The 25,435-nt window shown below is 39.7% G+C and overlaps 1 protein-coding gene across 1 annotated transcript in view; it reads right to left on the bottom strand.

The window, feature by feature from the left end:
* The window catches only part of side-VI (sidestep VI), a 1,063,375-nt gene that overhangs the window by 91,694 nt on the left and 946,246 nt on the right, over positions 1-25,435 (bottom strand). The window contains exon 14 of the mRNA XM_065225644.1: positions 23,700-23,921. Within this exon, the coding sequence (XP_065081716.1) occupies positions 23,700-23,921 (222 nt within the window). The remainder of the gene's footprint in view (positions 1-23,699; positions 23,922-25,435) is intronic.

Below are 25,435 nucleotides of genomic sequence, written 5' to 3'. Positions count from 1 at the left end.
AGTTGCAACAATGTGCGTTTAAGTCCAACGTTCCAATTATATCCCTCTAAATATGGGAAGCTTTTAATTGAAAACCGACAGCGTCTTGTATGGATCGAATCGAATCCTTGATTGCCACGCAAACCTATTCATTTTTTCACGCGATAATTGCGGCTTACATTACGTTTGATTGGATAAACCGTGTGCACGTCAGGCTGCCGTTCGCGGTTTTCTACGGTATTTAGCGAGCCTGACTGGTTTCGCGTGCACCAGCAATTATCCTATTTAGAGCCATCATCGAGCTGGAAAAAGACTCAACCGCGCTATCCCTCGGTTGAAGGACGTGGAAAAAGAAAGCAAAACAAACATTTTCCTCGGCACGTTCGATTGTGCCATTCGTCCATTTTTTTTCCCACGACGACGGAGGGGACAACAAACGAATCGTGGCCAAGTGCCGAATGCCGGTGCGGCATAAAATGATCGTAAAAATAAATTACTCCTCTCGTAAACATAAAAATACACATTTGCACATTTGTAAGACTATAAAGGCTAATAATGTCCCACCTCCACCACCAGCCATCAAATTCCTCGGGGTCCAAAGCAGTGTATTTTATGCGCTCCGCGCGAAAGTGGCTTTCGATTTGAATCAATTCCCGTCCGGCAGATGGACGGACGGGCGAGTTCACGTGCCAAATCTGCCTTCCCATTCCCCTGCTGCCACCGAAACCCACCGAAGTGACTAAAGTGGATGAAATTAGGATAATAAAAGCTGTAACTCCCTCGATTGCCATTATTATCCGCTTTTGCCTTATGTCCTATGCTTCCTGATGATGACTACGGGCGTTGGGATCTATCGTGCGATTGTCTAGTCATATTTTTTGTTTGTCTTCTTTCCGGCAAGTTATGAAGTAAATAAACACTGAAACAAGCGAGGGAATGGCGAAGTGAGGCACCAAATTCCGCCCATTTCAGGATGTTCCGTTTCTTCGTTGGTATTTAATTTTATTAATTACATAATTATTGTGAAGGAAAAGGCTTTCTAGAAACATGTTGCCCTTCCGAATTGGATGTCATAAAAGTGAATGGCAGGAAAATTCCTTAAGTGGATACTAGTGGCGTTTAATTTGAAAGAATATTTAAGAAAGATGAGATGATGATCCAAGGATAGAATAGATGGCTCCACAGTCCGCGATAAAATTATAACCATAGAGGAAGTCATCAGCACATCAGTTTTTTTTTCTAAATATCACAACATTGTTATTTATTAAATTCAAAGTTAGGGAAAGCTCATTACCAGTCCACTCAGTCGGCAGACTGGATGAGTGTAGTTCCAACGTCCATTTCAATACGTCCATTTCTGGCAGCCAAGGGAGCCATCCCCTGTACGTTGCAGGCAATGAGGGAAAGACAAAACCAGAGATCTAACTTTCAAATCTAATTATCTTAAGCGGCACAGATGTCATTTGAAATTCTCCATTATGTGTGAGAGCCACCGGCACTCCGGCAGGCAGCAGTAGCAGCACAAGTGCACATCTCGTTCCAGTAGTGCTCATTCATTCCAGCACATGTGTGAACCTAGCTATATGTAATGCTCGAAGGGAGACAGTGTGGACAGTGTGTGAGAATCTGCTTTGCTTGGCCCCTCTGGAATGGTTCCAGTCCGTCTCGTGTTCGTTGTTGTCATCACCGCCCGACCACCGTGCTTTAGCATCATAGTCATAGTGGTTGTCCTGCTGGGAGAGTTGCTGCTGTGTAAAAAGCTGTTTAATCTTAATTAATACCATTATATTGTATTAGATTTAATCCCCGGCGGGATTCAAACGGTATAAATTTTCGAGCATTCATGGCTTTGAAGTTACCGAGGCCATCTTACCGCCCAAGTGCGGAGCAGGCCCAAGTGAGTACTAACACGACACACGGTTCGAGTGAAAGCAAATATGTAGATATGCCAGTATGAGCACCAACAGGCGGTGGAAGTTTTGTATCGAAAAGTTTTCGGCTAGAAATATACCCTTTTCAATTTTTCGCCGGGTGTGAAACCACTCCTGGTTGACACTATACTTATGCTGGTCCCAAAGTTGAAGTCGCCGGTTTTGGCTGGCTATTGCGGACTGTCACCAGCTATAGAGTAGTGGTTGCCAGCATGGCTCTTCTGCAGGAGAGTGGCTAAAGTAGAGATTTTTAATCACTTTGAATATTTTCATTGAATCTAAAAAATGTGAGAATCGAAAAATTACTATTGGAATCGAACCATGAGAATAAATAACTCCTACAGCGTTGTCAGAATGTTTTTAAGCTTATCAAAGGTTTTAAAAAATCGGTATTTTTCGGTATTTACTATTTTAATTAATTTTATATTTTTGCCGTTTCTGAAAGCGAAAGTTTTAACTTTTGGACTATTCCGGAAGAAAACTTCAGAGAATGTTTAAATTAGCTTCTCGATGAAGCTGAATACAACATCCAGAGAATGAAGAAAGAAGCTCTCCTGGAGGAAATTTGAGGAAAGTTCTGAGAGAAGTCGGAAAAACATCCGCGGAACTTCCAAGATATACATTGAGAATCTTCTGGCAAAAATTTAAAGAAACTTTTAGTAAAAAAAATCTGGAAGTAAAAAAACCAACTGGACAAAATTCCAGAACTAGACGAAAGAAATTTCTGGGAAAAGTTTAATTGAACTTCCTGAAGAAAATGGAAGAAACTTCCTGGACACGCTGACAGAAACTTGCTAAGGTAGATAGGAATTTTTTTTTTTGAGGAAATCGGAAGCCAGTGCGCTAACCAGACAGTCGAAAGAAACAAGGACATAATTCCGGAAAAAAGAGCTCTTGGGAATGTTCTAATGATCCAGAAAATTTTCCAAATGGTCCCTGAAGACCCCACAATGCTCCTGAAGTTTTTGGAACGTTCCTGAAATGTACTTAGGAATATTCCATATTTTCTCGCAATTCCTTAAAAGTTCTTGTAATTTTTTCAGCGTGTCCTATTGACTGTTTAGAAGTACTCTGATCATCTTTGAAATACTTGGAACTTCCCAGATTATAATGAGACTACCGGAATATCTCTAATCAACATTGAAGGTCTCTAGAATTTCTCGAAGATTACGAAATTTCTTAAGCGCTCTCACAATTATCTTGAATTTATGTAAAATCAGCAATAAATTTCTCTGATCTTCCCGAATTTTCTAATTTTTAAATACACTGCCATTAATAAGCACGGAACTTTCCATAAAATGTTCTCACAATGTGCTAATGTTCATGTAACTTCCATTACGTTTCTTGAATTTGTATGAGTCCCTAGGAACATTGCTGAAGTTTTCGGAAATTGCCTGAGTTTCTCAGAACTCCTTTAAAATTTCAGCGATTTCCTTAAAATTTATTGATCTGTCCTCGGAGCTTCCTAAAATTCTCTAAATCCTCCTGAAACTAATGGAACTGTCCTGAAAACCATTAAATTTTCCAGAAGTTCTTTGGACCCAAAAGTCTGAACTTTTCTAAAGTTTCAGAACTTTTTAACTGCAGCTAGGGTGGATCCGCAATCACAATCTGGAAGCATCCCTGAAGTTCCGGGAAAGTTGAAAAAACTGGCGGGAAAAGATGGAAGAATTATTCGAGTGAAGGCTGAAGAAGCTTCCAAGGGAAGTCGAAATAAGTTTTCGAGAGGAATCGTAAAATAATTTACGATGTAAGGTGGAAGAAAATTCAGGAAGTTAAATAATTTAAAAAAAAGTATTTCCCGATTCCCCCAGAATTAGCAGAAAGAACCATCGACTGTTTATCGATTCGTAATTTTAAAGGCTCAAATTTTTCTAGATATTCAAAAAGATACAAGTCTCTAACAATAATTTTCTCCGAAATTCTGAGCGCGGGCAGGCAATAATCATTTTGATTATTTAAAAAATCGGTATAAATCGGTATAAAACCTCAAAAATCGGTATTCTGAGGAACCTTATCTGTATATCGGTATTTAGATCGGAAATCGGTATAAATACCGATAAATCGGTATATCTGGCAACGCTGAACTCCTATGACCTTAATCCAATAAATCTAACGGAATCCCTCTCGACAAATATTCGACCGAGGTAAAGCCGAGGGAAGTTTGGATTACGAAGCGAGTGGAAGCAATCACACTCAAGCGAGTGGAAGCAATCACACTCAATCATAAAACTTCCTATATGCATATTCAATTTTCCACCTGACAGTTACTGACGATTCGATACCACATTTCAAGCTGAACATTGCATTAGGTCCTTAACGTTGACAGATTATCTTCGTCGACTTTCTCTTTGTATCCCCACGGCCATGTAAAAATATTCCCAGGTATTTTCAGCACACAGATCGATAAAAGAAGCTTTTATCTAGCATCTAATAAGACAAACACAACAAGAAACGATTGTGTGCTCAAGGTATTAACGAAAGAGAAAGTCGACGAAGAGAATCGATCTATGTTTCTAAGGATCTAATGCAATCATGTGTGTGGCAATCATACTTCTATGCCCAGGGAAGTCGAGAAATTTTCTAACCCGAAAAATTCCTAGACAGGACCGGGGATCGAACCCAGCCCAGCTTCTAATACGACAAACACGACAATATACGATTCTGTACCCACACACCAAAAATTCTGAATTTTACTGGCGATGTAAACATCCATGCATGCAAACATTCATACATGTAAACCTCCTTTTCACGTAAACTAGCAGCTTGCAAGAAATGTTGCAAACAAAAGTGGACAGTTGCATACAATATATGGAATATTGCATAACATGTCTCATAAATTTACACGATCTATAATCTAAACTTGTAGGGTTACGGTATGTAATGTGGGTCTAGTCCTTTCATTCGGCCTATCACGCAAATAAATAATTAATTAAGGAATATTACACAAAAAATAAGGAAAATATTGATCACTGATGGTTGATAAATGTGTACCACACACAAATCAATTTATATCACAACATTTCAATACATTTTCAGCTCTCGTAAGTAATAAAACTGGTTGAGAATATCACAATGTTCGGAGTTTTTAGCCGCCATAAGGTTAAGATGGGAAGGTTGACTGACGATCATCAAATGGCCTGATTATGGCATTTATTGATTGGAATTACCTGATAATACACACTAGACGTAAAACTTACAGTTGCTGTTTGAATATTTTATGTTTATTTTAATTGTTTAACAACGTTTTCACAAGTAAAACATGGACCCAACTTTAGGGACACATTTCTTTTCTATGTTCCTAACTATGGCCCATGAAATTCATTTGACAGCATATAGCAATAAGAGTAACGTCAACAATGTTGTTTTGCATTTGGATGATAAGGAACGAACAGGAAGGGAGATTTTTTCTGCCAAACCTGTATAATGAACATCACAATGTTCTGATTTAGATATTCTGCGGTCAAAAGACGATAAGCGAAATTTTTAATTTTTAATTTTTAAATTGAGTGATTTAATGTAGTTTTCGTAAAATTTTCTCTAAGAAATGTTTTGAGGAATGAAGAGCATTAAGTTAACAGTGATAGTGATAAAAAAAATACATCAGAAAACGTTACCAAGAGCGTTTTTTCGAGGATCAAACAAGATAGGACGAAGTTGCATCCATAAATAGACCCAATTTGGGGACAATAGACCCATATTACATACATTTCCCTCGTGAGTTATTGTCTTAAAAAAAGTAAGTTTTTCAACTTTTCGTGGTTTCTGATAGCAAACGACATGATAAGCATATCTAAGCATACCATTTAGCAGTAGAATATCGTTTGCAGGTAAATTCATTGATGAGTTATGATTAAAAACGTAATCGATGGCTGCATATTAGACCGAGGTTAGGGACGTATACCCTATGATATATGACGCTCCATTTATGTGCATCATAGTAACGGAAATTTACACTACTTTTTTTAACTGTGCAAGTTATTAACGAAAGAGAAACGCGATGACAAGGGGTGGTCAGCTTAAGCACTCATTAAGCTTCAACTTTTTTTCTCAGTGTGCCTCAGTTGTGCCGGCAGTGCTGAGATTTGTCACTATCATTGACAGACTTTCACGCGATATTGACAAAATTGTTCGTCACATAGTGACTAACAGACTTGATCCTCAAAAAAAAAAACCTTCGTCAAAATCTCATTTTTTATGAATGACAACGATTCACTTGGTAACAAAAAGTCTAATTACACAGCTAAAAATAAGTAGTGTAAATTTCCGTTACTATGATGCACATAAATGGAGCGTCATAAATCATACAAATTTACATTATAAATCGTGTAAATTTATGAGACATGTCATGCAATATTCCATATATTGTATGCAACTTTCCACCTTTGTTTGCAACATTTATTGCAAGCTGCTAGTTTACGTGAAAAGGAAGTTTACATGCATGAATGTTTGCATGAATGAATGTTTACATCACCAGTAAAATTCAGATTTTTTTAGTGTGTACGGGGAACTTTGAGATTTGGGCGTAATTGCTTTTGTAATCAAACACGTCAATTGCCGATTTCGTTTTGATGAAGATCCCAACCCCCGGATCCAAACCCGAACATAATTTAAAATTCTTCGAGATCTACAAAAGTTTTCGATGCATCTCTGAAGTTATTGATACTGTCCTAAAGCTCTCTAATTTCCAACCATTTTTTCAAGACTTCCTGAAGAATTTTCACGAAGTTCATTGTTCTATCCGTTCCTAAATTTGCCTAATGATTTCGAAACTCAAAATCATGCAACATTCCTTAACCTCCCTGATCTTCTCTGGACTTAGCTGAAGTTTGATCCTCCATGAAAGTGTTCCCTAAATTATCAAAAGCAGCGCTGGTGGTGTAGTGGTAAGTGTGATTGCCTCTCATCCCAAAGGGCATGTGTTCAATCCAAGTTGGCGCCGCCGGAATTTTCTGAGGCATAACATCTCTGTTCACGCCAGGGGAGTCCAGGTGTGGGAGCTGCATCCCTGGCGGCGGTAGCATTGGTAGTCAGTATGGAAAACAAGATCGACGGAGAATATATTAAAAAAAGCTGTAATAAAGGGTGATACGGTCAAAAATTGGTCAATATCAACTTGACGTATTTCTTTCAATTTTGCATTTAAAAAACCTGAACACCCCTCATTTTTAAGGTGTGTGTGTGTAGAATGTTGCTCCTATTTTGATTTTGGAATTCACTCTTAAGTTGTCAAAATGCCGTCCAAGCAAGAAGAGCAGCGTATCAAAATTTTGCTCGCGCATCGCGAAAATCCGAGCTACTCGCACGCAAAGTTGGCAAAATCGCTAAAAGTTGCCAAATCAACCGTTACAAATGTAATTAAAGTGTTTGGGGAACGTTTGTCGACAGCCAGGAAGTCTGGATCGGGGGGAAATCGAAATCGAAAGTTTCAAGTGAAACCCTAACCTCTCTCTCCGAGATGCCGCAAATAAGCTGGGTGTATCGTCTACAACCGTGCATTGAGCCAAAAAACGAGCCGGACTATCGACTTACAAGAAGGTAGTGACTCCAAATCGCGATGATAAACAAAATACGACGGCCAAAGCGCGATCCCGGAGGCTGTACACGACGATGCTGACGAAGTTTGACTGCGTGGTAATGGACGACGAAACCTACGTCAAAGCCGACTACAAGCAGCTTCCGGGACAGGAGTTTTATACGGCAAAAGAAAGGGGAAAGGTAGCAGATGTTTTCAAGCACATGAAATTGTCAAAGTTCGCAAAGAAATATCTGGTTTGGCAAGCCATCTGTACCTGTGGCTTGAAAAGCAGCATTTTCATAGCTTCCGGGACTGTCAACCAAGAAATTTACGTGAAAGAGTGTTTGAATAAACGTCTGCTGCCTTTCCTGAAGAAACACGGTTGTTCCGTACTGTTTTAGCCGGATTTGGCAACTTGCCATTACGGTAAAAAGGCCATGGAGTGGTACGCCGCCAACAACGTGCAGGTGGTTCCTAAGGACAAGAACCCTCCCAACACGCCAGAGCTCCGCCCAATTGAGAAATACTGGGCTATTGTCAAGCGGAACCTAAAGAAGACCAAAAAAACTGCTAAGGGCGAGCAGCAGTTCAAGGCAAACTGGCTTTCTGCGGCGAAGAAGGTGGACAAGGTGGCTGTACAAAATCTGATGGCAGGGGTCAAGCGTAAGGCCCGGCAATTCGGATTTGGAAAAGCGGAAGCCTAACTGAATATTTTTCCTGAATTTTATGCTACTTGACCTTGAAAAAGAAATTTAATTTGATTTTTTAAATAAACGATTTCACCGATTTACACGCGTTTTCCCTTGACCAAATTTTGACCGTATCACCCTTTAAGGTCCTAAACGTTCCTGCACTTTTCCTAATATTGATGAAATTTCCCTCAAAACCCGCAGTGTTCCTGAAATTTTGAGATTTTTTGAATTATCTCTAACTTTTCTGAAATTCTTGAAAGTTCCAGGTATTAATTTATGAAACTGCTTTGACGATCTCTTATGATCCTTCAAATACTCTGAAAATTAAAAAAATAATAATAAAAGGGTCTAAAAATCTAAAAACTCTTCTAAAGTTCTCAGGATTTCTCCGAGAACTGGGAACTTTGCTGAAGTTTCTGGAAATTCCCTGAGATTCTAGTTACATAAATTGAACTGTACTGAGGCTCTCTGATCTTCTCTGGCGTTCTTGAAATTACCCGGAAGTCCGTGCAGTTCTCATAAAGTTCTACACCTGAATATTTTTAACGAACATTTATGGACTTCTGTTATGGTTCCAAAATATGTATTAAGTGTCCTAAATTTTTCAGTAGTTCTCTAGACTTAAGTATCTCGGAATTTTCCTAGAATTCATGGAGCTATCCTGAATTTATAGAAACTATACTTTACAGATCTTTAAACTTCCCCAAAAGTCTGTACTTTCCTGAAGTTATTTGGACGGCCATTTAGATCTCTGAGCATGTCTGAAGATGTCAAGAACAAGCTTGTCTGAGGTTCTTGGCATTTCTGTCTTTCCTGGCGATCTTAGAACTTCTTAAAAGTTCCTTCAGTTCCCATGAAGCAGATGGAACCACCATGAAGTTCTAAAAGCTTCTCTGAAGAGCCCCAAATTGTATGGAAGTTCTCATATTGTACTTTATTATCCCGCAGTCTGTCCAAGAAATTTTCTCGAAACCTCAAGTATTCTTTAAAATATATGAACCACTCTGAAGTTCTCTAATCTATCTTGAAGTTCTCGTTCCTCTTCTGATGTTTCTGGAACTGCATTAGAACAATTAAACATTCCTGAGAATCTCTTGAAATCCCGACGTTTTTTGCAGTTCCTTGAATTTATTGGAGGCTCTGTGAAGTTTCAGAAATTTTTATTGAGTTCCAGAGATCAGGGAATTCCCTGAAAATCTCTTTTTTTTGAACTTCTGGATATTTCTTCCTATTATATTAACTCCCTTAAAATTCTCGAAATATATTTGAAGCTCTCAGAACATTTCTGAAGTTTTCGCAATTGTTCTGTTATATTTGGAATTATTTTAAAGTTTTCAGAACAGCCACAAAGTTCACGTAACTTCCCTGAAAATCTTTAAACTCAATTGAAGTCATCTAAAATCTTTAAACTTCTGATAAGTCCGTGCAACTTTCCTGAATTTAATGGAACAGTTCTTGAAATTTTCCTGACATTTGTGGAAAAGCCATGAATCCTTTGGAACGTAATATTAAGGATCTTGAGGTCTGAGGCCAAGCTTCCAACGGTTTAATTTAAAATTGCCACGTTTGCCCGTTAAATAGCCAAGTGTTTTCTCTCTCAGAGAACGCTGGCAGTGTTGCCAATATAATGGTAAAAAAGTCAACCATTATAATAATTACATTCAGAGAGAGAGAGAGATTGTGAAAGCTTAGATCCCAATAACTACATCCGACATGTTCCGAGTGCCTCCGAGGACGTGGTCAAAATCTTATTTGAGTAAAAACTAATTATACGACCTAATCAACCCAACAAACATTTTCAGCTATGTAAGCTCACTTTTTGCAGTTTCGTGCTGTAAAGCAGCTGCACAAATCCTGTGAATTCAGCTACAGGCCAAAGCTGTCAAAACAGTATGAGTAGTACCTAATCAGCATTTATACATCTATTATTCAGCTTGTCAGTTAAATTGAATAGCAGCAGCTAATAAACGCTTACACTACTGCTATACACATGTTTCTCAACATACTACTTATAGCTGCAATTCAATGCTGATGAAAAGTGTATATTGCTCATTTCATGGCATCTACACAGCCATTAACTCATACTGTATAACATAAACATCGGTAGCGCATTTTCAACTATTAAATAGCTTGTACTCAGCTATAAGCTGTATAATCGATTTTTGGAAGCATTTATGTAACCAACGAGGTTTGGATTTCTGCTGTGTACTTTTGCAGCGGTTTCATATTTTTTACACTGCGTCCTCCATTTCTCGTAACGTTCTACACGCAATATTTAACTCTACTTTACAACAAAGCTGTAGAGTGATTATTTAGTAGTTGGGAAAAAGTTGAAAAAGCACCTTTCAACTTAATACTCAGCTAAACAGCTGAATATCGGCTGAGTAGAAGCGTTAAAGAATATGGGATTAAGAGCTGTCTAATGTGACCAAAACGAGCTGCATAAGTTGGCCAGATTCACTTGTTGGGGAAACGCTCCTATATTTGCTATACGTTATAAGCGTTTGGTTCCTACAGTTGTGTATCGAGACTCATGCATGCTCTAAATCTCTACAGAATACAAACTATTATCAAACATTTCATGAAAATTGAGGTTCAATTTGACTTATAAATATTTCAAATTGAAATTGCAAAACCGGTTTATTTCTTAAAAAAATTAACGAAATCTTTACACAACAATCTCACTGTCGCTTATTCCACCAGTATCTAAATTATCACCCCAAGATGTGTGTCTCGGACGCTTTGGTGACGGTGTTTCTACCGGCTATGATTCATGGCACTCTCGTTTATGCCGTTCAGACCTACACCAGGCAATTGCTACGTAAATTGTGGAATACAAATACAGCAGTTTTCTCCATGCGTTTTCTACCCTACTAAACGCACTTCTCTCTTTACATTCTCTCGGGTTCAAGGACCAGACACAGCCGAGTTGCCAGCTCGTATAGGATGTTGATTTATTTATGTGCTTTTGGTAGTAGTAAATGACCGAGAGATAATATTTCTCATAATCGCAATTTGTACTTTAAAGTTAAGCTTCAATTTTAACTGTAAAGTTAAGCTTCATCAATAGTAGCTAAAACACGTTTTAAAAAAGGCCCACAGTTAAACAAAAGTTTGAACACACTTTTTGTGTGTAGATGACGGTTACAAGCGATCTTTAGCCATCTTTAGGCCCAATGTCACTCAGCATAAGGTGTTTCATTAGTTCATTTTTCATTTAATTTTAGTACAATGAGATTTCAATTTCCATGACAGTCGTAAATTTATCATTGATGAATATGACATGCTTAAAACTAAAGTAGGGGACGATTTTTTGGCCCATTGTCACCCCCACTTACGATACTACTTTTTTTTTCCTTGGTTTGTTTTCCGTCGATCTTGTTTTCTGTACTGAGTACCAATGCTACAGACGCCAGGGAGGCTACTCCCATACCTGGACCCTACCTATCGACCCATTAGCTCATAAACCGGGGACCAACGGCTTTACTTCCCTTCTGAAGGAAGGCGTGATCTCAGATTTTATGGCTCAGGAAATTCCGACGGCCCTGACTAGGACCAGGCCTTTAGGAGTGAGAGTCTGTCACGCTTACCACTACACCACCGGTGCCGCTGGATTATGTACTACTGTTCTCTAACCAATCCGGCTTGACGTACTGCGCAATTTGGCCCAGTAACCTTTTATGTGGTCTGGATTATGTGATATTCATTGTGGCCGTCTTAGGGGTAAGACCATTTCATTATTTAGTCATTTTTGGTTCGTGATAAAACATCAACAAATGAAAAGAAAATTTTCTGAAAATCAATGTACTTAGGGAAACTACTCATAAGATCCTCTAAATTTAGTACGGCAATTTGGTTAAATTTTACTTCAAGCTTAGTGTCGCCGTCTTACTCCGCCGTCCCCTACATGTTCGCACTAGCATTTGAGCGTATAAACGATTTTCAAGCCTCGCCATAGGTTGGGCATATTTCCGACGACACGGCATCAGCTCGGAGAAAGATAGTCGAAAACTAATTAATACCACTAAGAAATACATTTCTGTGGGCGTTCCCGGATCTGTCCCGGTTCCGTTCAGGGCAAATTCCAATTACCGGTCCTCGGACAGCCAATATTTCAATCTTGCCTGCCATTATTCCGGCCCATTGTCTTCCGGTTTTGGAGCTGGAGCGGATCAATCGCAATCAGAGCAGGAAACGCAATTGCAATTGCCGCCCGATCTGGACTTCGGGAGGGATGCGATGGTTGCAGCCAGTCTAATATCAATTTAACGTTATCTTCGCATCCGCATCTCTAATGGCCGATAATGAAGTAAAAGCTAATTGAATGGTAATAGGTATGCATCCCGGGATTATTGGACTCTGCCACACGCCCACCATGGAATCGAGGGAAATTGGTTTTGGTTTTACTGCCAATTGATGTTTATGGACCTACGTCGAAAGGAAGAAAACCCACCAGCGCCATAAATTGCTGTTGTAGTGCTTCGAACCGTTTGATTGCGGTTGCAAATTCTATTTAGTCGATTGCGCGCTGACTTGATTCGATTGCGGTCGCGGCTGTTTTGGCTTTTGTTTTTGGTCCGTTGATTTAGGATAGTGGGAAGCTGCGATTGATTTGCGGGGAATTGGAAGTGCCGCTATGGTTGCGGATCTAGTTTATTGAATTTCGCTCCCTGAAGCCAGCAGTCGTAGTATAACCTTATCACTCATTTTTATTTTTTGGCCAGGGTGAAATTTCATAACTGGGTGCATAATTTTGTGTTGAATTTGTAAATTGAAAATTAAATCGATAAAAGCTTCCTTAGCTTGTTAAAAATATACGTTCCACAATATTGAACCGTTCAAAGAAGCCAAACCGTTACCGTGACTGGTATCTAGGTACTTGCCTGATATTTGATATGCGTATGATTGCCTTCGGTCAAGTCAGCAGGATACGCCATTACGCACATTGTCCTGTTTTCTGCCGTCCTCGAGGGATATGTTGCTCGCTTAACCAATGTATCGTGTGCCCGCATCCAATTTCCGTTTCGGACTGATGGGACATAATGGGTGCACAATTAATTACATCGCGTTCCATTGTCGTCGAATGCAATCGACCAACGATGCAGAACCTAAAGTCCAAAACCTTCCTAACACATGCAGCACCTTCTAGTCTGCGGACTTCGGGACACTGTAGTTGGCCGTGACGGGCAATGTAATTAAAATTTTTCAAGAGAAGTGCAAATTTACGTTTCCACTTTCGAGTGTGGATTCCCACATCGGTTGGTTTGCTGGGTGTCAATTTCCGATGGGTGGGCCTAGTGGGTAGTGCATTTCGACGTTTGAATTTTATGGTTGACTGAACGGCTTAGACTGGTTCGGATTTTACGATTGTTGGTGGGAAATTTTACGAGTGCCTTTAAATTTAGCGTTCTGGAGTTTTCGATAGCTTTGTCAATAATGATGCAGCGTTGAGGCAAGACCATGCTGGAGACAGTAAGTTAGATTTCCAATATGAACCAGGATTTTTTTTAGGGTGGAAATTTGTTCGAATTTTCAGGGCATTGGGCAATGAGGGTCATTGTACTTGTCACACACTCGACGAATGCATGAATGGAACAGGCTTAGCAAGCCTCAGTTTACAACTGTGAAACAGCACAAATATTACTACATTGAGAGCAGACATAACATTACATAACAGCCAAATAACATGATTCCTAGTTTAAAAATATTCGAAATTTTGTTTTTTTTTTATGTTTTCAGATGGAAGCATCTTACAGGGTTCGTTACGAGATTTCGATTTGCATAAAGTTCAAGGCATGAAGGACGCATCGATGAAAAACTCGGATCATCTAATATCCTAATATCATGATGGACAGGCAGCGTGTGGAGTAAAAACTCCCACTGGAGGTACCTGATCACAATCTACACACTACTAAAAATTGACATATACTAGCGTCACTTCCCAAGTAACATTTTACGTTTTATGTAGCTACTATAAAATAACATTCATGAAACCCTGCTCATGACAGTTTTGCCTTTATTACATCCACAAAAACATCATTAGGATAACCATTTGAAAATCCTTTTTAAACTACAATGAAAGCAACTTGGCATCATTAAAAAAATATTGTGGAATTTACCTTCTTAAGTTTACAAAAAATAATATCAATCAAAATGAAAGGAATTCATAAATATCATCCAATCTTGGCAAATCCATTGTAACAAAAAACTGATCGGAAATGTAACTGTACAAAATCTTCTTAAATTTCGTCATCAGTATCGTGAAATAGTTACCAAAACGATCAAACCTGTGATCATATTGTGGCCATGTTGTAGGTGCCATACTAAATCTTATGTGAAATGTGCTTCGGAAGATCAAAAAAATTAAGTCCACCTTCGGAAAACTTGAATATTACAAATATCTTTTATTTTGAAAAAAAAAAAACAAATTATTTGTTAGTCACTGCGTCCAACCGAGATAATTTGATGATTTTCGTAATCCCTATTACTGCTCATTGATGAATTTATGAGAATTAAGTTAACGTATGCTGGTGGGGAATTTGTCTACTTGGGCTTTGAAGCTGGGTATTGATCGAAGTGTGCTCTGCTTCTGTACAGACGCGAAAAATTTCCGAGTGTCAAATTTACGGTTTTATTTTTTCTTAGCGTTTTCTAATTTTAGTGCAAGAAAGTGAAAGTGATCGGTTGGAAATGCATTCGAAAGTGTTTTCGTTTATCATAATCCTTTTCATCAGAACTTTTATTAGGCGATTGGCAATCTGGCCCGATGATTCTGATTGGAGGCAGGTGCAAAAGCTTCTTTGAAGATCCGACGGAATGTTGTGAAATGTTTAGTTAGAATTAGGAGATGCAACAGTCTTTTAAGTATTGGCTTCACGTGCAAACCATCGTTCATTTGGTAAGTTCGTTCCTGTTTATTTGTTCACTTGTTTCGATACCATCTATCAGTTTTCTACAATTTTGTCTTGGACATCTTTTCGAAGAGCCACGTTCATGCTGTAATTTGTCGAGCGCACAATTTTCACATGTTGAGATCGAGTGGGAACGTCAAGATAGTCATCCAAGTGCTTTTGTTTCTGGTTTTAGACGTTTGATGTCTTCAGTGATGTTTTTGTACTTTAAAGTTCCCTTTATCTGTGATCATGGTGGGTCTGAAGAGTTTTTGTTGAGCACGCTGAGGCTGAAATTGCATACCCCCTCCCCATGGACATGGAGGTTGACGGTACTGAAGCAAAGGGTTATGTTTAATTTCTTTATATTTGCAACGATGATGATTTTCTATAGTGACACATATCACCTTCTTAATGCTTCAGTATGCCTCAAACGATTAATTCTTGGTTGTTAATAGAACTTCCTTGATGAAATCGGCTGCTTCATGCAGATTGAGCAATTCTGATTATAGTATCAGATTTGTTCTGAATACAGAGGAACTGGGAGGGCTTATTATTAATTTTATTAATATTTTATTTTATTTAAGCATATTATTTTTGTAACAGTCAATTAGCATTAGCATACGATACAAGAGATTTAATATTACTTGCTCGTTTTTGCGTAAAATAATCAATATTTATTTTACTTGTAATTACCTTTGAAAGCTTTTTTAAAGTTTTTTTTTGTGCACTGAAAATTTTCCCAGTTTGGTTAGAAGTTTCGAAGCTAACGCATGTCCACAGGCGTAATAGAAAGATAGGCAGAAAAAGTGTATCATGAAGAATGGTTGCATGCAGGGTTGCTTCCACTCACTTGCTATAGATGGTTGATTTTCGGAGTTTTTAATTCGTTAGATGTTGAAATGGAGATTTGTATTGTTGGACGCGCAAGGAGATTGGAGGGCGGGTGTTCAACGCATAGAGCCTGTCAATTTCGCTTTCAGAGTGTCGCAGTCAGCTGTTTTATGATTCGTGAGCGCTCGCGATTTGTAGAATCGTTGATTGTGACTGCAAGTGGATTTGGCGGGTTTTGTGTGTCGGACGCTTGCTTTTTGGCCTCTTATTGTGTCTAACATGTGCATAGTATCATTTAACGTCTAATGGTTGCGTGAAATATATTTGTCAGAATATCTTTTTGAGATTTTAGTAGTAACGTTTTGTTGGTAGTTTATATTTTATTTCTTTCATGTAATTATCGTAAATAATAGTTATTCAATAATAGATAGTTCATCCATATATTCGTACTTTGACGCGAAGCGCTGTGGATTATGAGATGCTCGATGACCCTGGAGGGATCGATTTTGCTTACTGAGCAGAAAATTATGGATTTAACCCAAAGCTCTTCCACAGCACAATAAATCGCCAGCATCATTTGTATATTGGATATTTAATATTAACCTAGGAAACTATTTGCATATCAAGCGAAAACGTAGCCCTGTATTGTTGCGAAGCGTTATGGTTCTGAGATGCTCGATGACCCTGGAGGGATCGTGTTTGCTTACTGAGCAGAAAATCATGGGTTTAATCCCAAGCTTTCCGTCATGACTCTTAAAATTCATGATCACTAAACAAAATGAATATGTTCTTTCGATAGCCGGCTATCAAGAGATTAAATAAACAACAAATAAACAATAGGGGAAATGACCGCTTCGGCATGACAGACTATTTTCGGCAACCCAAATTGAAACACTATTTTCACTGGATTTTCTTACGAAAACACTTCGCTGAATGCATGCAAATGATTCTTTATGCTTTCAGCTTCAATTTGACTATATTTTTACCACTGAGAAAAAGCAATCTAGCAGGGTTTTCTTGAAATGAAACACACGCACTACAAATTGTAGCTGATTTCGAGTTGCCGATAATAGGACAGCAGATTTACATGCAGTTCAAATGGAACGGTTGCCGAAGAAAAACTGGTTGCCGACAATACTCGCTCTCACTAGAGAAGATTGGAGCTTTGTAAAAGCGTTTCAAAACAGTTTTTGACAATTCTTTCGACTGAAATTGTTAGAGCAGCTGGCAGCAAAAGATTGTAAACAAACCAATACTGCATATGTGTGCGTTCCATAGAGAAAAAGGCTATAGAAAGAAGGTCGCTGCTTAGGTTGCCGAGAATACGTAAATTCCCCTATATACTTTTGGTTGCATCGCCAACTTGAGGTGAATCCTAACCGAATACCCTACCCAACCCTCCAACTCCATAGCACTTATGAGGGTGTCGCTAAGTCGGTGGCCTCTCGTTAACTAAGTACTAAATACATCAACATTTCCTTCCCTATCCTTAGTTATGGTAAAGATGGGCGTGGCCGGGAATAGCGACAGTCATGCTTCTGTTACTCTTGTTTAGATTGGAACCAATGTTTACTCACCAGCATTATTCCTGAAAGTAGTCTAACTGAGAATTTCAGAAGAGACGTGAGTGTCGCTAGTATCCAATCTACGAAGTATATCATAACAACGCTAACGCTATTAAGTTAACGTATGCTGGTGGGGGTGAATGCATCGCCAATCATAGCAACCCTGTTGTGTGCCGCAGCGCTGCCATTTATACAGATTTATCTGTATTATACAGATTTTTTAATCTTAATACAGACCCGATACAGAGTACAGATTTATCACAGATTTTTAAGTTACAATACAGATTTATACAGATTTTTATAAAATGCTTGAGAAAAAAAATTCAAAATTTATAAAAACAAAATAACTTTTTTGATTGTATGGGGATTTACAGTATAAATTGAATATTTCCAATATAAGCATGTATGTTAAATACAAGAAAAGTGCCCGAGCACATTAAAATGGTACAAATACAAGTACTCGTAAACATTTTACTTGCATTGAAAATGTATTTCGTAAGAAATTGCGGATTTTCTGATATTCTCCATACTGCAAAAATGATTTTACCAGCACTGGCGGGGCGACATCTCTCGACTTTTTGGTGTAACTACTACACGAATGATGTAATTAATTGTATTCATCTATATTAAAAATATCAAATAGTAATGAACTCGTGCACTTTTTTGCATTTAAAACTGCTTATCAGGAAGATAATGAATAGAAACTAAAATCTCCATACATTTTCAAACGGCTTCATATCACTCTTATAAATAAGTACGGACGATATCACAAATGGCGCAATTATATCCCGTATGGTTAGTACGATAGCCCGAATAGGTGGTTCAGCACTTTTTATGGTTATTTTGTATGCACTGTATTTGTAAAACAACAAAACATGATTAATTAAGAAAAAAATCGTCAATACAGAAAATACAGATTTTTTAATAGAGTGGATACAGATTTTTTATAAAACCACCTGGCAACCCTGTTGTGTGCCGAAAAAAATTGACAGCGATATCAGTTGGATTTCAGCAGCGATGGCGAAAACAATCAAGCAGCTACGCTCGATGGTTTGTTCGTACTGCTAGCTCCACCCCGGTGCGAAGAAGTTGGACACCGTGAGGCACTTTGTGTCCGCCGGATACAGCCGATCCGGCATTTACAACATCCTTTCCCTTCTGGTGAGAGCGTTGAACGGAAGCCTGGTTCCGGCCGCCCGACGGTGCTGCGCGACCGTAAAGTACAGCAGAAGCTGGAGAGGTGGCCTCATCGTTCCGCGCCTTGGGACGGGAGGACGGAGCAACCGGCCAAACGGTGAAGAAGTACCTGGACAAGATGGACATTGTTATGCGGAAGCGTCAGTCGAGGCCGGTCGTGTCGGAGCAGCAGAAGACCGGCAACCATAAAAACGTCCCCCAGCTGCGACCGATAGAAAATTTTTGGACGAACCTCAACCGGAGGATCTATTCCAATAGTTTCGTGGTCAAAACGGAAGAGCAGCTGATCGCCAAGGCTATGCAACTAAGGTTCCAGCCAGCTGCCCAGCAGAGCGTCGAAAGCATTTTTGTAGAAGGCTTAAGGGGGTGTTACCATTTTTTTATAAATTGGTTTTTTTGTACTTTATACTATCTAGTTTCAATCCCTCAAGCCGTTTTTCGATACGCGAAATTGGTATCCGATTTTACACGTATTGAAGCAAATGGTACAGTGGTGGTTTTAAGTACAGCCAAATCTTTAAACGCGTTTTTACCAGAACCACTTTTTTTTCGCTGGCCGATAAGTTTTCTCAAAAACTATGCAACATATCGACTTCAGCGTTTAAATTTTGGTTCTACATAGGGGAATTTACGTATTCTCGGCAAACTAAGCAGCGACTTTCTTTCTATAGCCTTTTTCTCTATGGAACGCACATATATGCAGTATTGGTTTGTTTACAATCTTTTGCTGCCAGCTGCTCTAACAATTTCAGTCGAAAGAATTGTCAAACACTGTTTTGAAACGCTTTTACAAAGCTCCAATCTTCTCTAGTGAGAGCGAGGATTGTCGGCAACCAGTTTTTCTTCGGCAACCATTCCATTTGAACTGCATGTAAATCTGCTGTTCTATTATCGGCAACTCGAAATCAGCTACAATTTGTAGTGCGTGTGTTGCATTTCAAGAAAACCCTGCTAGATTGCTTTTTCTCAGTGGTAAAAATATAGTCAAATTGAAGCTGAAAGCATAAAGAATCGTTTGCATGCATTCAGCGAAGTGTTTTCGTAAGAAAATCCAGTGAAAATAGTGTTTCAATTTCGGTTGCCGAAAATAGTCTGTCATGCCGAAGCCGTCATTTCCCCTATATAATTGATATCTTATTTTGTTAAGAAACATGATTTTAACATTGATGGAGTTAAAATTATTCATTTTACCCTAAATTTTTTTTATGAAAAACAGTTTGAAAACGGCCGGAAATTTGGTTACTCCCCCTTAATAAACGTAGGATTTAAGGAAATGTTGTTCCATTGAAGTATCTTTTGTAGTTAAGTTGTAGGACATTGTTTATCATGGCCCATATAGTATTTTTTTTTTCATGAATTTTTTTTAATTTTCTGAGATCAAATGACTAATGACTCTTCCCAAGTTACGAAAAGTTCCACATTCAACGATAAAACTCACTTTCAAGATCCATAAAGTTCAAATAAAGTTCCAGACAGAACTTTCAAGCTGCATAAAGTTTAAATAAAATTCCGACCGAACTTTCAAGTTGCATAAAGTTCAAATAAAGTTCCGACAGAACTTTCAAGCTCCATAAAGATCAAATAAAGTTCCGACAGTACTTTCTTCCCAAGCAACCAAAAGTTCCGTATTCAACGATAATACCCACTTTCAAGTTCCATAAAGTTCCTATGCGTACTCCAAGCCACATCCCTAAGCACTTCTGAGGAACTTCAGACAAGGCTGAAAACATGGCCAGCTCCGAACAAGTTCCCAGCGGAACTTCTTAGCAACTTTAAAGTATCTTAAAAGTTCCCTGCCGAACTTCTTAGCAACTTGAAAGTTTCTAAAAAGGTCCGTCATAGCCCACATGAAGCAATCCACACAAATCTTTATTAGTAACAAAATTTAATGTACGTAAATATGAAATGATCAGTGGCTCAACTAAATCATAATTCTTATACAGATGTGTTCAATATAATAGCAGCGCATGCCGATTTCCATACACAATGGTCAACTTTTTTTTTCTCTCCTTTATTTAACGTCGGTCTCTGTTCCACAATCTAGTGCCAATCACCAACGGACATCGATTGCTATCCATTGACGGCAATCGAATGTGCAGAAAGGCAGTTTCCACACCTGCGTAGGATATCGCACCCATTCAAACACACAGGGGCCGGGACCAGCGGAAGACGTGACCAGAGATTTTTATGCCTCAGAAAAATCCCACCGACCTCGGCTGGGATTGAACCCAGACCCATTGGGGTGTTAGAAAGCAGTCACACTTACCACTACACCACCGGCGCCGGTCTAATGGTCAACTTTGACATGATGTAACTTGGTTAACTTATGATCAATTGAGGTGAAACGTTCGCCACAGAACTACAAATATGTTCAGACACTAGGTAAAATATTTCAAAATAATAGCAGTTTTTGATTTGAATTTTTGTGTACTGCAAATATTTTAAACATATTTAACTATTATTTACATTTGTTAATTGAGTGGGGATTGTTACAATTTTCAGAAACATAAAATTGAAAATCTCAAAATTGAGCTGAAATGCAAGTTATTAATACTGCTATTATTTTGAACAATTTTACCTAGTGTCTCACTTTCCGGCAGGTGCTTCCAAAAATTTGGTAGTTTGTAATCGTAAAATTGAACATATTTGTAGTTCTGTGGTGACATTTCAGCCTAATTGATCTTAAGATTCTCTTTTGGATTCAATACTCTATCCAAACAACAAAAAAGTACAATTTCCTGGATTTGAACCCGTGTATTCGGCATGCGATCTACGAACGCTAATCACTGTGCCACAAGTGTGCCACAGGAAAACACCAATTTAAAATTCAACAAGGTGTTGTGTTTCGCATTCAAGTCAGTCAGCTGGCACTGAAAACTCCAACAAGCCGGGACAACAGCTCATTTAATATATCTCAGATGACGTAGCGGTTCGTGCTGGGGCTCTCACGCAGAAGGACTGGGTTTTATTTCTTCAAATAGCTCCAATTCTACTACTAATGCTTATACATCAATACACATTAATACCTACCTCTAGAAATAACTTTCATAAAAGTGCGAACTAAATATAGAATTAGTTTAGTGTAGAGGTCAAAAATCTATTTTAATTTATTTTCTAAAAGTTCCGTTCAAGTTCCGCCAGAAGCTGCTTAGAATGCTCTTCAATTGTGGTACCGGAACTTTCAAGTTCTTATAACGACTTAAAAATGAGGCTGCTTAGAATTCTAAAGACCACCTTCAACCAAGCTGCTTAAGCCACAAATAGCCTTTTATCAGAACTTTTGATTACTTGGGATGAGTCTCGAGGTTCTGACAGGAGTAACACCCCTCCATTGAAGAAATTCTTGGGCTGAACACACAATCTCGATTTATGAGAATCTACCACCACTACGTATCGTCAGATATGTGTCTTCCTTGTTACACTTCAGACCGTGCTCACTTCACCAATCGCAGTTCCTCAATTGAATATGATCTAACCATGAAACAAGCAACTCATGGGATGCCCGATCAACTTCAACTTATTATTATCCCGCGTATTTTTACTGAAAAGTACCAACACGTCAATTGCGTGAACAGATATTTTACAGACGAGTCTCGTCTCAGTGGTTCCACTGACTTCGGTATCTTCAATGAAAACTCTAGCGCCTTCCGCAAACTCCAGAAACCTTGTTCCGTTTTTGTTGCTGAGCTGGCAGCAATCAACTTCGCATTAGGGGATGATTTCCAACATGCCCGCAGACCATTACTTCATCTTCTCGGATAGTCTCAGTTCGATCGAGGCTATTCGGTCGATGAAACAATGTAGGAACTCATCTTATTTCCTTTCAAAGGTAAGGGAGCAGATGAGTGTGCTGGTCGAAAGATCATATGTGATTACCTTTGTATGGGTCCCCTCACATTGCTCAATCCCAGGCAATGAGAAGGCGTACTCTCTCGCAAAGGTGACAGGCAAATTTCACACGATGAATTTTACCATTTAGTGCGTCCGAGTTCTCTTTTAAGTTGGCAAAACGATTGGACAAGTAATTCTCTTGGGCGGTGGTTACATTCAATTATTGCTAATGTTTCTTCGAGAGCGTGGTTTAAAGGCTTGGACTTAAGTCGTGACTTCATTCGCGTGATGAGTAGACTTATGTCCAACCACTACTCGCTAGATGCTCATCTCAATAGAATAAACCTCGTGGACAGCAACATCTGTCGGTGTGGAAACGGTTACGATGACATCGATCACGCAGTTTGGCAATGAACGGATAATGACGCCGCCAGAGAGCGACTTTTGAATACCCTCGAGGCCCAAGGAAGACCACTCTATGTTCCTATCAAAGACGTGTTCGGAACTCGCGATATCTGCTATATGCAGTAGGTTTATCTGTTTCTTCAAATGTCTAGTATAAGAATTGAATTCCTTTGTCTTTTGTCTCTCTTTAATAGTTTTTGTTTGTCTTGTCCCCCCGTCTCGATGAGTCTCATCGTCGCCCACTGGTCACCAGACAACGAAACCTTACCCCCAAGCTCCTCCCCTGATCCCATCCTTCGACAATGTACCTCTCTAACTTCGGGTAAGCCGCGAGTATTCGGCCCAACTCCTACTAGACATAGAATTAAGTGAATTTTGTTACAAACAACGAACAATGAACTATCGGCTCCGTAAAGCTAATGCGATTGAGCCTTGCAAATAAACGAACTAGTTAAAAAAGAAGCAGTCAGCTCCAAGAGAAAAATAATTTAAACAAATCCAAAACAACAAAATTATGGCTATCGTCTATTCTGGCAATCTTCTTTATGACAATCGTACGTATGGCAACCCTCCGTATGGCTAACATATTTATGGTCACCCTTCCGCTTGACGGTGTATGCACAGCATAATGAATTGATACATTCCGATCCCGAATCAACCTTCAATCGGTTCAATGTATCGTGCCAGCCTACAGTCAAACGACGCTCATATAACGCGCACCTGCATTTGTGGCACACGTGCGGTAAGCCTTCCGAATTTGCCACATGTGTCCGGTGGAATCAATTTCAAACACGGATCCCAACCGACAGAGACCCCCATCATATTATCAAAGCTAGAAAGTTGCCCTCGCTGCTTACCTGTTTGCTTTTCCGCCGGTTTCAGGGTGTAGGACAGCATGTAGATCGCTTCGCTGCGACCGCGCATGTTGGTTGCATAGATGACAATTTTCAGCAATCGACCGGACTCCAACCCCCGGACGGTAAACATCGGCTGCCCGGATGACACGTTCGCTAGCAGCATGTGCGTCTGTTGGTCGTAGATCTCCATCACGAATACTTGCCGCTGACCACCGTCGAAGCCTGTGGGATGGGAGACGGGTTGAAGAGATGATGGGTGAAATTATTACATTTTGGGAGAGTTGCAATTGTGTGTGTGTGTGTGGGTAAGTGTGAGTGGGTTCGATAGGCCGGAACCGAATCGAACCGAACCGAACCGGTGCTGCGGTGGCGGAAAAAATGGGCTCATTTGATGGGCTCAATTTGTGGCTCGTAAATTGGGTTCCCAGCCGAGGGCTGGTGGTCGCTTATTTGACCTCAGGCCATAACAAATGGTACGATGGCCGGAAAATTGCTTGTCCGCGCCGCTTCGGTTGGCTTAGCGGGAGAGATAAATGCAATGGCAGTGAATTATTCCCATTTGTGTGGCGCTTTGAACTTTTGTTCCCTATTTGCGATATAAATTTGGGTTAGATTTTATTATTGAAAACGTCCGTTAATCCTAACACATAAGTTGAAATCGGTTGAAATATACACAGGCAAACTTTGCATTTTCCGTTGCCACCAGTCCATCCAAGCGAAACTTTTATCCCTTTCTCCAGCAAACAATGCGGCAGCCTGGAAAATGAAATCAACGTTCGCCTAATTGAACGAAACTGACCGCAACATATTCAATTTCAAACTCTGTCATTTACCGCCAGCAGAATTGCTCCACTGCAAAGTTCTGCGGGCTTTCCTCGATCCTGAGTCCTGAGAGTGGGCAAAGTGGAATGGAAAAACTTTTCCCACTGGGCCGACTTCCCCTCCCTAGACTATGGGCCGGCTGCGGTCAGAATTAGACAGCAAATATATTGAGCCAACAAGTTATCACTACAGTTTAGGCAGTAAATTAAACTTCCAACTTCGGCCGAGGGTCGTCGTCGTCGTCGTCGTCGTTGTCGTGGACGTCGGTGGCACTAAAAGCGTTGCTATCTTGGCACCAGCTCAGGTCGGCGCGTTCAATGGAGTCGGTGAGAATATTTCTCCAGGGCAGAATTTCGCACCGTCACACTTGAGACAGTTGCCGGCAGAGATAGAACCGAATGAACGACCACTTGAACCTTGGCGCGCTTCGGGTAAATTATGGCGGCACATCATTAAAGTGGTAAAGTTCTTGGCACTTTTCCTCGTTATTGCCGGGGTGCTATTATTTGTTTTAATGTGAAGTCACTTTCCTTTGGGCGGGTTTCACCACCACACCACACACACCAGTCCCGACACGGAGGCACGGGTATGGGATATAGGTAAAGCTCGTTCGTTAGCTTTGTCCCAGGGCCATGCGCTCGGATGCGGGATGCATACGAAGGAAGCGACTGTCTGCTGCTGTGGTTGAAGTGCATCCCAAGTGGCTCGTGGCAACTGTTCAGGGGTGGCACCACCGTAGATTGGCAAGTTTTAATTTTAAATGAGCATTATCAGTTTTGGTTTTGATACTGTAACAGTTTAGCACGTTTAGCTTTCTGGTCACATTGCCTCTACAAGAACTTTTCGCCTATCATTTTTTCCTTGATTTGTCGATGTTGTTTTGACGCCAGGGAGGCAGCTCCCACACATGGGCC

Source organism: Ochlerotatus camptorhynchus, unplaced genomic scaffold, assembly GCF_037179485.1.
Source record: "Ochlerotatus camptorhynchus isolate MF236.1 unplaced genomic scaffold, CSIRO-AGI_Acam_v1.1 ptg000232l, whole genome shotgun sequence".
Lineage (NCBI taxonomy): Eukaryota > Metazoa > Arthropoda > Insecta > Diptera > Culicidae > Ochlerotatus > Ochlerotatus camptorhynchus.
The sequence above is the reverse complement of the archived record's forward strand: the minus strand, read 5'-3'. Positions and strand labels throughout refer to the sequence as shown.